At 40.9% G+C, this 15,205-nt stretch overlaps 1 protein-coding gene across 1 annotated transcript; it reads right to left on the bottom strand.

Annotated features, from left to right (window-relative positions):
- Window positions 1-5,432: 5,432 nt before the first annotated feature.
- LOC118974495 (olfactory receptor 4C12-like) lies at window positions 5,433-6,362 on the bottom strand. Its single transcript, XM_037027935.1, has one exon. The coding sequence runs from the start codon at window positions 6,360-6,362 to the stop codon at window positions 5,433-5,435; it is 930 nt and encodes a 309-aa protein (XP_036883830.1).
- Between the last annotated feature and the right edge of the window lie 8,843 nt (window positions 6,363-15,205).

Here is a 15,205-nt window from a genome sequence, read left to right as displayed (position 1 = left end):
GTTCCCTGCAGGCCAACTCGCAGGAGGGGATGCACGAAACGCAACCATACATTGGTGTTTCTCTCCCTCTCTCCTTCCCCTCTAAAATATAAATAAATAAATAAAATCTTTAAAAAAATAGCTGGCTCCATCTACACACAAAGCATTTTTAGAATAAATCTATTGTTCTCATTTCTTCTTTCATTCGTTAATCAACAAATGTTTTCAAGCCCAAGTAATGTGTCAGGCACGTTGATAGTTGTGGTGGCTTCACTGATGAATAAAAAGAGACCCAATTCCTGTCTTCATAGACTTTAGGAACACTTACAGTTTCCCAGGAAGGAGCAGAAAATTATTACACAGTGTTACCAATAATGAAATCATGGAGGCACAGGGTACCATGAAACTACATTGGAGAGGCACACTACAAAGACTTGCTGGATCAGGAAAAGGTTTATAATGAAAAAAGCATCAAAAACAGAACTTAATAAATGCAAGGAAATTGTTCAGCACAGTGAGTACACATGAGGTTGGAGGACAGTGTCCTAGGGAGTAGAATATATAACAAAGGCCAGGAGGGGAAAAAGAGTGTGCGGGAAACCTAACCAAATCAGCATAGCTGTGGTAATTAATTCATCCTCTCATTAAACAATTATTGATTGAGCCTCCCATTGGGTGCTGGGCACCATGCTGGATATTGAGTTCGTAAAAGAGATAATGGCAACACATGAAGCTGGAGAGATAATAATAGAGATTGAAAAGAGTTCCATGGTCATGTTAAAGCTCCATGCTAAGTACTGTGGAGAAACCACTGAAAGTCAGTTTAATGTTTTTTATTATATTGTATTGATTAAGTGTTATAGTTGTTCCAAGTTCTACCCCCTTCCCCCCTCTATTCAGCACCCAACACTCTTTTGGCAATTCCCCCCCACTTTGTCCTTGTCCATGGGTCATGCATATAAGTTCTTTGGCAACTCCATTGCCAATACTTGCTCTTAACATTCCCCTGCCTGTTCTATAACTACCAATTTGTACTTCTTAATCCCTTCACCTTTTCTCCCATTTCCCCAAACCTCCCTCCCACTGGCAACCATCCAAATGTTCGCCATATCTGATTCTGTTTTTGTTTTGTTTGTTTGCTTAGTTTGCTTTTTAGATTCAATTGTTGATAGATATGTATTTTTGCCATCTTATTGTTCAGTTTTGATCTTTTTTCTTAAATAAGTCCCTGTAACATTTCATATAATAATGGTTTGGTGATAATTGACTCCTTAAGCTTTATCTGGGAAGCACTTTAACTGCCCTTCTATTCTAAATGATACCTGTGGTGGATAGAGTAATCTTGGTTAAAGGTTCTTGCATTTCACCATTTTGAATACTTCTTGCCAATCCCTTCTACCCTGCAAAGTTCCTTTTTGAGAAATCATTTCACAGTCTTATGGGAATGCCTTTGTAGTTAACTATCTCCTTTTCTCTTGTTACATTTAAAATTCTCTCTTTTTCTTTAATCTTTGGCATTTTAATTATGATCTGCCTTGGTGTGGTCCTCTTTGTGTCTATCTTGTTTGGGATTATCTGTGCTTCCTGGACTTGCATGTCTATTTCCTTCACCAAATTTGGGAAGTTTTCTTTATTTTTTTCCAAATAAGTTTACATTTCTTGCTCTTTCTCTTCTCCTTCTGGCACACCCAGGTTGTGAAAGCTGGAATGCTTGTAGTTGTCCCAGAGGCTCCTGGCACTATCCCTGTTTTTTTAGATTCTCTTTTTTTCTTTCCCAATTCTCATTAGATGCCTTTTGCTTCCTTATGTTCCAAATCATTGATTTGATTTTGGGCTTCTCCACTCTACTGTTGATTCCCTGTAAATTGTTCTTTATTTCAGTTCATGTATTCTTCATTTCTGATTGGATCATTTTTATGCTGTTGACAAACCCACTGACTTCCTTCAGTTCCTTATAACCAGTGTTTTGAACCCTGCATCTGATACATTGCTTATCTCCATTTCATTTAATTCTTTTTCTGGAGATTTGANGCCACCGCCGTCAGCCCTCGCCCCCTGGGGCCTGCGTGGTCTGTCTCACAGTGTGCGAATGTGTGACCATGGTCAGTCTGCCCCGCACCCCAACTGATTCTGGTCTGCCTGAGCGCCTGGGTCAGGGGCCCTGTCCTGCCCAACCCTGCTCGCTGCTGGCTCCGCCCCTCTTACCGTCCCCGTTGAACAGTTAGATGTAGTCGGACTTCTGTATAATTCAATTTTCTGTCCTTTGGATGTGTCTTTGTTTCTCCAAAGCTTTGTTGTATTCAAACTTGGTTGTGGGAGAAGGCACAGTGTTTCCACCTATGCCTCCATCTTGGCAGAGATTCTCTTTTTTTCTTTCCCAATTCTCATTAGATGCCTTTTGCTTCCTTATGTTCCAAATCATTAATTTGATTTTGGGCTTCTCCACTCTACTGTTGATTCCCTGTAAATTGTTCTTTATTTCAGTTCATGTATTCTTCATTTCTGATTGGATCATTTTTATGCTGTTGACAAACCCACTGACTTCCTTGAGCATCCTTATAACCAGTGTTTTGAACCCTGCATCTGATACATTGCTTATCTCCATTTCACTTAATTCTTTTTCTGGAGATTTGATCTATCTCTTATTTGGGCCATATTTCTTTGTCTCCTCATCTTGGCAGCTCCCAGATGTCTGTTTCTATGTATTAGGCAGAGCTGTATTGCTTCCCTGTCTTGGTAGTGTGGCCTAACATAATAGGTGTCCTGTAGGGTCCAATGACACAGACCCTCCCATCACCCAAGCTGGGTACTTGAGGTGTACCCTCTGTGTGGGGGTTATGTATTCCTTCCTCTTGTAGTTGAGTCCTGATTGCTGTCAGCAGGTCAGTGGGAGGGACATATCCAGGCCAGTCATCTTTAGGACTGGCTGTGACCACTGGCTACCAATCACCTCCCTCCATGTCTTTCGGAGGTGGTTAAGTAGTGGTGCTCTGATGTGCTCTGTAATTGTCCACTGGGTGCACAGGCTCTGGGGTTTCCCAGGGGATGCAGACCAAGGTCAGTCACCACCTGTGTTCTGTCTGGGGCCTCTTGCCATAAGCTATAAAGTGATCTGCAGGTGGCTGCTACTAGTGCCAGGCCTGGGGCCACTTAGTAAGAGGCACAGGGGCTGGACTCAGCTGTTGCTGGTTTGATCAGATTTAGGAAGCTCTGAAGCCTACACCAAACCAAACCATGCATACGGAAAAGCCACTGTTAACAGCTTGGGTGGGCCTCTAAGTTGGATGAGGCAGAGCCTTAAGTAATCACCTGGGTGGGGGAAACTGTATGAGCCAGGTTGATGGAGACTTGGATAGAGTGCCACCACACTGTGGCTCTGGGGGCAGGGGGGTGGAAGGGCTCAGTAAAGACCAATGGTCACTCCTATAGTTCTGTCTGGGAGAAAGCTGCCCCCCAGCTCTTGCCCTAATGCTTCAGTTCCTCTCTCTATGCTAATAGTACCCTCAAGCTGCTGCCCTCATGCTGGAGCACATAGGGAATGAGTCTGAGTAAGTCTGCCTGTGAGGCCCTTTAAAAGGAGATTGCTAAGAATACCACAATTTCTTCCACCAACTCAACCCTCACTAATTTTTAAACTCTGAAGTTATGAAGGTTTATCTTCCTGACACCTGAACACTGGGCCTGGTAGTCCAGTGTAGGGGTGGGATCCTTCACTCCCTGGATATCTCTCCCAATTTTTATCTGCCACACATGGATGTGGGACCCACCCTGCCATGACTCCACATCTCCACCCTTCCACTCCTCCTACCTCCCTGGATGAATGTGACATTTTTAATTCCTTAGTTATCAGATTTCCATAAAACTTGATTTTCTGATGGTTCTGAGTGATAGTTGCTCTGTAGTTTAGTTATAATTTGGCTGTGGTTGTACAAGGAGTCAAGTTGTGATTACTTATGTCTCCATCTTGACCAAAAGTCCATTTTTATTGTTGACACTATTACAGATGTCCCCTATTTCTCCCCTTTGCCCCCCCACAACCCAGCTCCCACCCACTCTTCACAACATTGTTGTCTGTGTCCATGGGCTATGCATATATGCATATATGTTCTTTGGCTAATTTCATCCAGCTCCTCCCAATCTCTCCCCTCTGAAATCTGTAGTTTTTTGCTACTGTCCATTCCTCTGGTTTTATTTTGTTCATCAGTTTATTTTGTTCATTAGATTCCACATATGAGTGAAATCAAATTGTACTTGTCTTCCTCTGACTGGCTTATTTCACTTTGCATAATGATCTCCAGGTCCATCTGTGCTGTTGCAAAGGGTAATATTTCCTTCTTTTTCGTGTCTGAGTAGTAGCATTCCATTGTGTAAATGTAACACAGCTTTTTAATCCACCCATCTACCACCAGTGGGGACTTCAGCTCTTTCCAGATCTTGGCTATTGTAGACAATGCTGTTAGGAACATAGAGGTGCATATATTCTTTCTGATTGGTGTTTCTGATTTCTTAGGATGTATTGCCAGAAGTGGAATCCCTGGGTCAAACAGCAGTTCTATTTTTAGATTTTTAGGCAACTCCATACTGTTTTCCACAGGGAGTGATATAGATAGATTTTAGTTTTAGAACAATAACTCTAGTTACAGTATGGGAAGTGGATTGAAGAGGACAAAGACAGCCAACAGGAGCACACTTAGGAGGTTACTGTAGTGATCTGGGTGGGAGAGAATGGAGGCTTGAGCTCTGATGGAGCCAGTGAGAAAGCAGCGTTCAGTGAACACTGCTGTGTCCAGCTCCAGGCCCTTTCACTGGGCCAGTACTCTCTTGTGACGTGCTGCTGTGCGCTTGGGCGGCCAGCAGCTCACAGTCTTGCCATCCCAGGATTCAGCAGCAGCCAATGAATGACTAGAGCGTTGGTCCACCTGTACCCCAAAGGGTTGTTTCCTGCTTGCCAGTCCAGACCATAGTTTCTTTTTCACCAGCCTCAGCCCACCAGCACCAGAGTGAGCCACTCCCAGCTTGCCAGTCTCTTCTTGACTCAGTCTCTGTCTAGGTACCATGAACTAGTTCTGGCCCAAGAAATCCCATTGAACTTCCACACCCACTGGGAAACAACTACACCTTTCCCAAAAGATTGGAATCCCAGTGGGAACCAACGTCTCAGTGTTATATAATAAGATTATTTTAACACCAATCCAATATCCTAGATCCATACCTTTTATCAAATTTTCAGGTAATATAGCATTATCTATTTGTTAAGAAGCAGTAAATTTTGGTGACAGGAGACATTTAAGAGACAATAAGTGTGGGTTCCAATCCAACTTCTGGCTCTGTGCTTAAATGGCTATCTTCAAGTACTACCCAACTTCTTAAAGTTGATGGTTTCTTCTACAGATCTAACAGGCTTTAACTGGATTCTCTCTATTATTTCTATCTGTAATGCTCAATAATTCTGTTTAATCTTTTTCTGAAGTCACTTTTGTCCTCCAGAGCTTCCTCATAGCATTTTTTACCTCAGCATTCCTGAGGGTGTAGATTAAGGGATTTAACATGGGGACCGCCATCGTATAAAAGACAGCAACAGCTTTATCAACAGGCAGGGTGGTTACTGGACGCAGGTACACAAATATGCAAGGCACAAAAAATAAGATGACTATGGTGATGTGAGAGACACAGGTGGAGAGGGCTTTGCGCCTTCCGTGTAAGCTATAGTTCTTTAGGGAGTGCAAGATGACCACATAGGAGACCATCAAAAGGAGGAAGTTTAATAAGCAGATGAACCCACTGTTGGCAGCAACAAAGAAACCAAGGGAGTGAGTGTCCATGCAGACAAGTTTCAACAAAGGGTATAGGTCACACATGAAATGATCAATCACATTGGGGCCACAGAAGGGCAGCCATACTACGAAGAGGATCTGAATGGTTGCATGGAGAAATCCTCCAGCCCAGGACACTCCCAAAAGGAAAGTGCACAGCCTGTGGTTCATGGTGGTGGTATAGTGCAGAGGTTTGCAAATGGCAACATAGCGGTCATAGGCCATGACTGTTAGCAGAATGATCTCAGTAGCGCCAAAAATGTGTTCTGCATAGACTTGAGCCATACAACCATTGAAAGAGATTACCTTCTTCTCATGAAGGGAGTCCACGATCATCTTAGGAGCTGAAGAAGAAGAATAGATTATGTCTATCCAGGAAAGGTGGGTCAGGAAAAAGTACATGGGGGAGTTCAGAGCCTGGCTGGCAGTAATAGTAACAACAATAAGCAGGTTTCCTGAGAGTGTTAGCAGGTACAGAGCCGAAAACAACAGAAACACTACTTTCTGCATTTGGGGGTTCTGTGTAAGACCTGTTAAAATGAATTCAGTCACATTCCTTTTATTCTCCATCTATGTAGTATGTGTGATTAAACACTTTAGGAATAGATGCTTTACCTTTAAAGAAAGAAAGAAGAAAATAGGAACTTACACCATTGATGCTGATATTCAATATGCCAAGTCTAAATAACCAACCAGATAAGGTTAGTGCAAAATCTATTTCCATTTACTTGATGAAGAATACACATATCATTTCATTAAACTTCCAAATAATATTTAAAACTACATTTTGCCATTGTTCATTCTCACTTTCTGCTGGACCTCAGATTCTTTTATTCTCTATATCTTAATGTATTCCCAAAGCACATAGTAAAGGGTAAAACAACCTGTCCATGTGTAGCATGGACAAGGCACATAATGAGATATATGGGAAGGAAACCTTATTTGGATGATCCCACAAGTGCTTCATTGAGAAGCTACTCTTAGAGTCTAAGCCTCAGCACAGCAGCCTCCCTTCTGGATAACCCACTGCATCAAAGAATCCTTCCAGGGGCTGGAAGCCTACAGAAGAAAGTTGAGTGCACTTCTAATTGCCAACTCTTCTCTAGAGAGCCCTTGAGAGAACCAACAACTGACTACTAAAATATTTTTACAACTTCTGTAAGATCTGTGCCAAAGGTTACATTTCATGATTGAAATCAGACACAAACTTGACTTATTCATCATCATTACTTCATTTTTACTTCAGTTTCTTACAAACCCTGAAGTACTTAGGACATATTGTAAAACACTTTCCTTCTACAGTTTCCTTCTGCCTCCTTTTGTCCACGTCACAGAGAAACAGCTTGGTCTCATGNAGAGCCAAAAACAACAGAAACACTACTTTCTGCATTTGGGGGTTCTGTGTAAGACCTGTTAAAATGAATTCAGTCACATTCCTTTTATTCTCCATCTATGTAGTATGTGTGATTAAACACTTTAGGAATAGATGCTTTACCTTTAAAGAAAGAAAGAAGAAAATAGGAACTTACACCATTGATGCTGATATTCAATATGCCAAGTCTAAATAACCAACCAGATAAGGTTAGTGCAAAATCTATTTCCATTTACTTGATGAAGAATACACATATCATTTAATTAAACTTCCAAATAATATTTAAAACTACATTTTGCCATTGTTCATTCTCACTTTCTGCTGGACCTCAGATTCTTTTATTCTCTATATCTTAATGTATTCCCAAAGCACATAGTAAAGGGTAAAACAACCTGTCCATGTGTAGCATGGACAAGTCACATAATGAGATATATGGAAAGGAAACCTTTTTTGGATGATCCCACAAGTGCTTCATTGAGAAGCTACTCTTAGAGTCTAAGCCTCAGCACAGCAGCCTCCCTTCTGGATAACCCACTGCATCAAAGACTCCTTCCAGGGGCTGGAAGCCTACAGAAGAAAGTTGAGTGCACTTCTAATTGCCAACTCTTCTCTAGAGAGCCCTTGAGAGAACCAACAACTGACTACTAAAATATTTTTACAACTTCTGTAAGATCTGTGCCAAAGGTTACATTTCATGATTGAAATCAGACACAAACTTGACTTATTCATCATCATTACTTCATTTTTACTTCAGTTTCTTACAAACCCTGAAGTACTTAGGACATATTGTAAAACACTTTCCTTCTACAGTTTCCTTCTGCCTCCTTTTGTCCCACGTCACAGAGAAACAGCTTGGTCTCATGTCAAAATTCATGTCTTTGATGCCTTCTGTTAATTGAGAGACTCAAGTACAGAATCAGTTCTTTTTCTGCCCTGGTTCAAAGACCATCAGTGTGCCTATTACCACTCAAATTTTCTAATACCAATATTTTCAAAGAAATGAGCAGCAGAGAAAATGTTGATCTAGCTGAATGATCTTGGTCTTTCATAAAAGGGCCCACAAACTGGAAAGGCAAAGACCTAAGCAGACAAACTTCCAAGCAGAGAAACCTCCATTACTGTTTAAATTTCACGTGTTCAGATGCTTTGAAATGTAAGGTTTTATTATAACTCTGCTTTCACCCTTCTTCAGAGCATGCAGAGATTTATTTTCACACCATGTAGTTCCTATAGTGATAGTTTTTGTGGAGTGAGTGTTTACTCTGTACTAGGCACTATACTAAGTACTTTACGTGCATTATTTCACTTAATCTTCACAACAGGGCTTTATGATTGGTACACTGTTATCTATATTTTAAAGAAAAGCAAACTGTGGGTAGGAGAAGATAAATGACTTGCCCAAAGGCATAATGATAAAAGAAAATAGAGGAGCCTGTACTCAAATCCAGGATGTCTGTCTCTAGCTCTTTAACATTAAGACATCTCCAGTATAGAGCCTGTTTACCTCTAGGAATCAGCAATTTCAGAGTTTGGATAAGTCGCTTGATACTTAACACCATCTCTGTGACCACACGAAATTCATGGCAGTGCTTTTGCTAACTTGTCAAATGGTAATGAGTTTGAGGACCCACCAGACAAGACCCTAGAGTTGTTGTACTTTAGAAATCCTCCAGAACCTTACGTTTTACCAACTAATACACTCTTTAAAGGTAAGGAGACCAAGGTCCAGAGAAGTAAAGTCCAAGGAAACACAGCTAATTGATTATATCAGATCCCAACAAGAATACAAATCTTCTAATGCCCAACACACTAATTTTTTCCCACCACCACACCTTGCCTTTCTTATGATGCCTTAACACAAGCCGTATACAAGAAAAAATCACCCTTTTCTTCTTTCTTCTCATGTTGTTTCCCATATTTCTTCATTTGTTTCTCATATTTCTTCCTATCAGTACAAGATCACAGGCAAATAAAATTGACTTTCATTTCTTATCTTTAGCAATACTTGTCTTGACTCTCTACAAAGGGGCTCAATTCAGGGATGCAGAAATTCAGTTATATTGTTGGGACTACAATCCATGTAGCAGAAATAAGGTCTTACCTATTTAGAACAGATCCAAGAAAGTTTGAATACAGTCAGGATAAAAAGCATGCCTGAGCCTGGAGTTTAATACATATTCCCAGCCATAGCAGAAGGTACTTCATTTCCTCACAGATTTCATATTTTAATACATTCTTCTTACAGATCTCTGTTCTAGGGCCAAAAATTTCCTTTGAGAAACAGAATGCAAATGTTGTCCTCCTCCTCTGTCCCATGCTAACATGTCTTTTTCTATCATTTCTTTTTTTAATTTTTTTCACACTTTTTATGGTTATTCAAGTACCGTTGTTTCCATTCCACTCCCCAGCCATGCCCACTTCCCACCCTTGATCCTACCATCCTTTGGTTTTATCCATGTATCCTTTATCAATATTATTGGAAACTTTTCCACCTTTACCTTCCATTATACCCTCCCACCTCCCCTCAGGTTACTGTCAATTTGTTCTTAATTTCAATGTCCCTGGTTATATTTCCCTTGGTTGATTGTTTTGGTTATTATGTTCCACTTATAGGTGAAATCCTATGGTATTTACCTTTCACCTCCTGGGTTATTTCACTTAGCATAGTGTTCTCCAGATCCATCTATTCTGTCTCAAAGGGTAGGAGCTCCTTCTTTCTTTCTGCTGTGTAGTATTTCATCATGTAAGAAAAATCACATAGACTAATGGAACAGAATAGAAAGCCCAGAGATAAATCCAAGTCTCTATGGTTAATTAATATTCAACACAGGGCAGAAACCTAAAATGGAGTAAAAATTGCCTCTTCAACCAATGGTGTTGGGACATCTGCACAGCTACATGCAAAAAAATGAAACTCGATCACCAACTTACACCATGAGCAAAAATAAATTCAAGATGGATAACAGACTTAAATATAAGTCATGACACCATAAAAGTCCTAGAGGAGAACATAGGCAGGAAAATCCCAGATATTCCACATGGCTATATTTTCACTGATATGTCACCTAGAGCAAGGGGCATAAAGAAAAGAATAAACAAATAGGACTTCATCAAAATAAAAAGCTTCTGCATGGCTAAAGAAAACAGCATTAAAATGAAAAGGGAACCAACCATATGGGAAAACATATTTGCCAATGATACATCAGACAAGGGTTTAATCTCCTAAATGTATAAAGAACTCGTATAACTCAACATCATGAAGACAAACAATCCAATTAAAAAATGGGCAAAGGATGTAAATAGACACTTCTCCAAGGTAGTCATACAGAGGGTCCACATGCAAATGAAAAGATGCTCACCATCACTAGCCATCAGAGAGATACAAATTAAAAGCTTAATGAGATACCACTTTACAATGGTGAGAATGTCCATCATAAACAAAGCAACCAACAACAAGTATTGGAGAGGCTGTGGAGAAAAGGAACCCTAGTGCACTGTTGGTGGGAATGCAGACTGGTGTGGCCACTTTAGAAAAAAGTATGGAATTTTCTCATAAAACTACAAATGGAACTTCCTTTTGACCCAGCTATTCCACTGCTGGGATTATACCCAAAGAGCCTTGAAACACCAATTAAAAGGAACTTATACAACCCACTGTTCAGAGCACCACAATTTACAATAACCAAGTACTAGAAGCAGCCTAAGTGCCCATCAGTAAATGAGTGGATCAAAAAACTATGGTATATTTACAAGATGGAATACCATGCTAACATGTCTTGACCCTAGTGAATGTCACACTCCCCATCTCAGCTTCACCTCAAATTTTTCTTCTTTCTTCTCATACTGTTTCCCATATTTCTTCATTTGTTTCTCATATTTCTTCCTATCAGTACAAGATAGGTTCCCTCTTTCATGCCTATAAATTATCAAAGTCAGAGCACTGTTTCAAGGAAATGAGTGACTGTACATAAGCAAGTCCCTGACTATCCAAACCATCACACCACATGTCCTCCCCCTGGAGGAAACCTTTCATGACCCGTCAAGCTCTACTCTGCTGCACTACTACAGTGTCTCATACTCCCAAGCCTAGAAACTCATTCAGGGATCCATAGACTGTAAATCTGTTCCTGATTATATACACATAGTCATGTACAATGAGAATAGCAAATATTTCTGCAAAATATCCTAAAACATCTCAGAGTGATCCCCATCAAATGTCAGAAAGTCATGCATCAATGATTTTAATTATAAACCTCTTGGCAGGAAATAGAAATGTAAAACCTGTATTAAAAATAAGCAATTCTGGTTAACTTACCATGGTTGCTTCTGTAGTTAAAGAGAATGCCCAATGTATTTAGAAAACAGAAATAACTATATATGTAGCTGTCTAAACGTAATGCTGTGTAATGGATATTTTTCAAGCCCCTACTGACTGGGCAATCTTACAGGAAGCAAATAATACCAAAATGACACAAATTTATCCAAATGGATCCATCAAGCATTTTTAAAGCACAAATGCCTTAAAAATTCAAGTCAAAGGAAAAAACAAGATGTTAAATTTGAAACCCTAAGTGCTCAGGTACTAAGGGGAACTTCAGGTCTTCAGCAGCTAGCTCTATAGTTACAGAACAAGAGACACAAATATCTTTATCACCTAATAACCAACCTCTCTCATTCTGCTCTCAAAATAAGAAAGCACCTTCTTTTTTAGCATACAGAGAGGGTGCAGGCAGCATTAAAGGACCTATTTACCTAAGGCTTGGCCCTCCCAGGAATTAATTATCTCTGTTTTTTAAAGATCTTGCCTTAGGGAAGGGTCAAGTCAAGGAACATGTAGAAATGACCCAAGGACAAAGACAAGGGTGGGGGCTGGAGGGCAGATGGGAGAAATTAAATGTGGGGTGGTGGGTGGGTAGGGCAGAGAAGAGTAACAGGGCAGGGGGGAAATGGGGACAACTGTTTCTGAACAATAATTTTTAAAAAGATCTTGGCTTAGAAACAGGTATTTGGGAGGATTCCTCTATGAACAACACACCTTCACTCATCTGGTGTTTCTTCCGGCATTTAAACTTATGTAGTAGCAGCCTATATTCCTGGTCTAGAAGATTACGTGATAAAGCGCCCTTCTTATAAGCCCCTGGGTGTCATGAACTGAGCAAGAAGGACTCTCCATGCTATGTAAACAACAATGATGTATTGCATTCAGGTTGCATGTCCCTGAGGAAATTTCCTCACTGGCTGAGGTCAACAGAGGAGGTTGAGGTATTGAGTCAGTCTCTCAACTGTACTGTACACATTCAAGGCTATACTCTGTAGGAATATTGAAAATTGACATATTTATTTTCAGGCAGAATGCTATCTAGAGCTGTAGGCCAGTTGAAGGCCAGAATCCTAGTGCCGATTTGTATGGTATGAAAATAATTTTTATCTCTTTTGTTGACTTTTGGGGGGAGTCTAGGAATTCCACTGGCCATCCAGTGAAAGAAGCCTTGCCTAACTGAAAAGAATTCCTCAGACTTTCTTCATACATAATATCCTAGGACAAAGGAGATTTGAACAGCTGTGTATATTCTTCCATCTTGCAAACACATACAAAGCAAGTACTCTACAGCCTTAGGAGAGGCTGTGGTTTAAATAACATACCATAAGAGCTAAAGCAGCTGTTATATTTCAATGCATGGCTAGGCAGTGGATACAGCACTGGGGAAAATTGTAATAATAGTAGCTACCATTACTGAGCATTATATCATTTAACCTACTAATATGGTGTATTACATTGATTAATTTTTGTAAATTAAACCAACCTTGAATTCCTAGGATAAATCCCACTTGGTGTATAATCCTTTTTATAGGTTAATGGACTCAGTTTGCTTTGCTAGTATTTTATTAAGTATTTTTGTATCTATATTCATAAGAGTTTGTTGTGGTTTTCTCCTCATGTGATTTCTTTGTCTAATTTTGATATCAGGATAATATTGGTCTTATACAATGATTTGGAAAGTGTTCCTTCCTTTTCTATTTTTTGGAAGAGTTTATGAAGGATTGGCATTAATTATTCCTTAGAAGTATGGTAAAATTCACTTCCAAATGAAGCATTCTGGGCCTAGTTGCTTTTTTGTGTGTGGGGGGGAAGTTGTTGTTTTTTTAAGTGACACTATTAATTCAATCTCTTAACTCATTATAAGTATATTCATACTATCTACTTTGTTTGTATCAGTTTATGTTGGGAACTGCCCTGCCTGGTTTCAGCAGCTATAATAACACCCCGTGGCTAAGGCTGAGTAAAGGACTTTGGGACCATAAGCCACTTAGGAGACAAAGCTTATCTTCCTCATAGGGGCACTGCCTCTGCCTCCTTTCTCTATACCCTGCTTGGCCCCAGGCAGATGACTGCTTAACTAACAAAGGGCAAGATTCCTCAAAAGAGGGACAACCTAAGACAAACATGGCCATGAAAAGGCCCTCAGGGCAGGAATTCTGGGGCTATAGAAAAAGAGGGTGATGGACCCTCGCCCCTCAGCTTTGACATACCCTCAGTCCTCATTCTGCCTACAAGAAGTCTCCTTATCTCTTGGCTGCCTTACTTCCCCTGCCTGACTTAAGCCTGAAACAATGCTAGAGGTGGGTGCAGCCCTGTTCTGGAAAGGGTGGGGTCCCTAGGGCATCAGGCCTAAGAGAGAATGTATAAATCCCTATGAAACCTACTTTGCTAATACCCTGCATTTAAATGATACGGGTCCAGGACTTCCTCCAAGATGGAGGCATAGGTGGAAACACTGTGCCTTCTCCCACAACCAAGTTTGAATACAACAAAGGTTTAGTTAACAAAGACGCAGCCAAAGAACAGAAAATTGAACTATACGGAAGTCCAACAACAACAAACCCATTCAACCTGGACCGATAAGAGGGGCGGAGCCAGCAGTGGAGCAGGGTCAGGCAGGAAAGATCCCCTGACCCAGGCACGCAGGCAGCGCAGACCCAGTCGGTAGTGGGGCAGACTGACCACGGTCCCACATTCACACACTGTGAGACGGACCGCGCAGGCCCCAGCAGGCAAACCCAGTGGCAGAGGGCTGACCACAGTTTCACATTCGCACGCAGTGGGATGGAATGTGTGGGCCCCGGTGACAGTGGCAGTTGCAGCAGCAGCAGCGGGAGGCAGCAGACAAGACCACCATTGCTCCTCTTTGACCCCGCTGCCACGTATAGCGTCACAACCCAGCGACTGAGTTGCCCTGCTCTGGTGAACACCTAGGGCTCCACTCCTGATACATAACAGGCACGAACAGTCCAAAAGATGGCTCAAGAAGAACTCAAAGCCCCAGAGCCCTTAACTCTAAGCGACCTAGAAATTGCCAGCCTCTCAGATGCACAGTTCAAAACACTGGTCATCAGGATGCTCATAGAACTGGTTGATTATAGTCACAAATTAGAGGAACATATGAAGGCTAAACTAATTGAAATGAAGGGAGATGCACAGGAAACCAATAGTGATGGAAAGGAAACTGGGACTCAAATCAATGGAATGCACCAGAAGAAAGAACAAAACATCCAACCAGAAAAGAATGAAGAAATGAGAATTCAAAAAAATGAGGAGAGGCTTAGGAACCTCCAGGACATCTTTAAGCATTCCAACATCCAAATTATAGGGGTACCAGAAGGGAAAAAGAAACAGCCACGAGTGGAAAACTTATTTGAACAAATAATAAAGGAGAACTTCCCCAGTCTGGCAAAGGACATAGACTTCCAGGAAATCCAGGAAGTTCAGAGAGTCCCAAAGAAGTTGGACCCAAGAACACACCAAGGAACATCATAATTACATTAGCCAAGACCAAAATGAAGGAGAGAATCCTAGAAGCAGCGAGAGATAAAGGGACAGTCACCTACAAAGGAGTACCCATCAGACTGTCAGCGGATTTCTCAAAAGAGACCTTACAGGCAAGAAGGGGCTGGAAAGAAGTATTCCAAGTCATGAAATCCAAAGACCTACAGCCAAGATTGCTTTATCCAGCAAAACTTTCATTTAGAATGGAAGGACAGA

Source organism: Sturnira hondurensis, unplaced genomic scaffold (genome assembly GCF_014824575.4).
Source record: "Sturnira hondurensis isolate 20B ecotype Veracruz unplaced genomic scaffold, ASM1482457v3 Scaffold0019433, whole genome shotgun sequence".
Lineage (NCBI taxonomy): Eukaryota > Metazoa > Chordata > Mammalia > Chiroptera > Phyllostomidae > Sturnira > Sturnira hondurensis.
The sequence above is the reverse complement of the archived record's forward strand: the minus strand, read 5'-3'. Positions and strand labels throughout refer to the sequence as shown.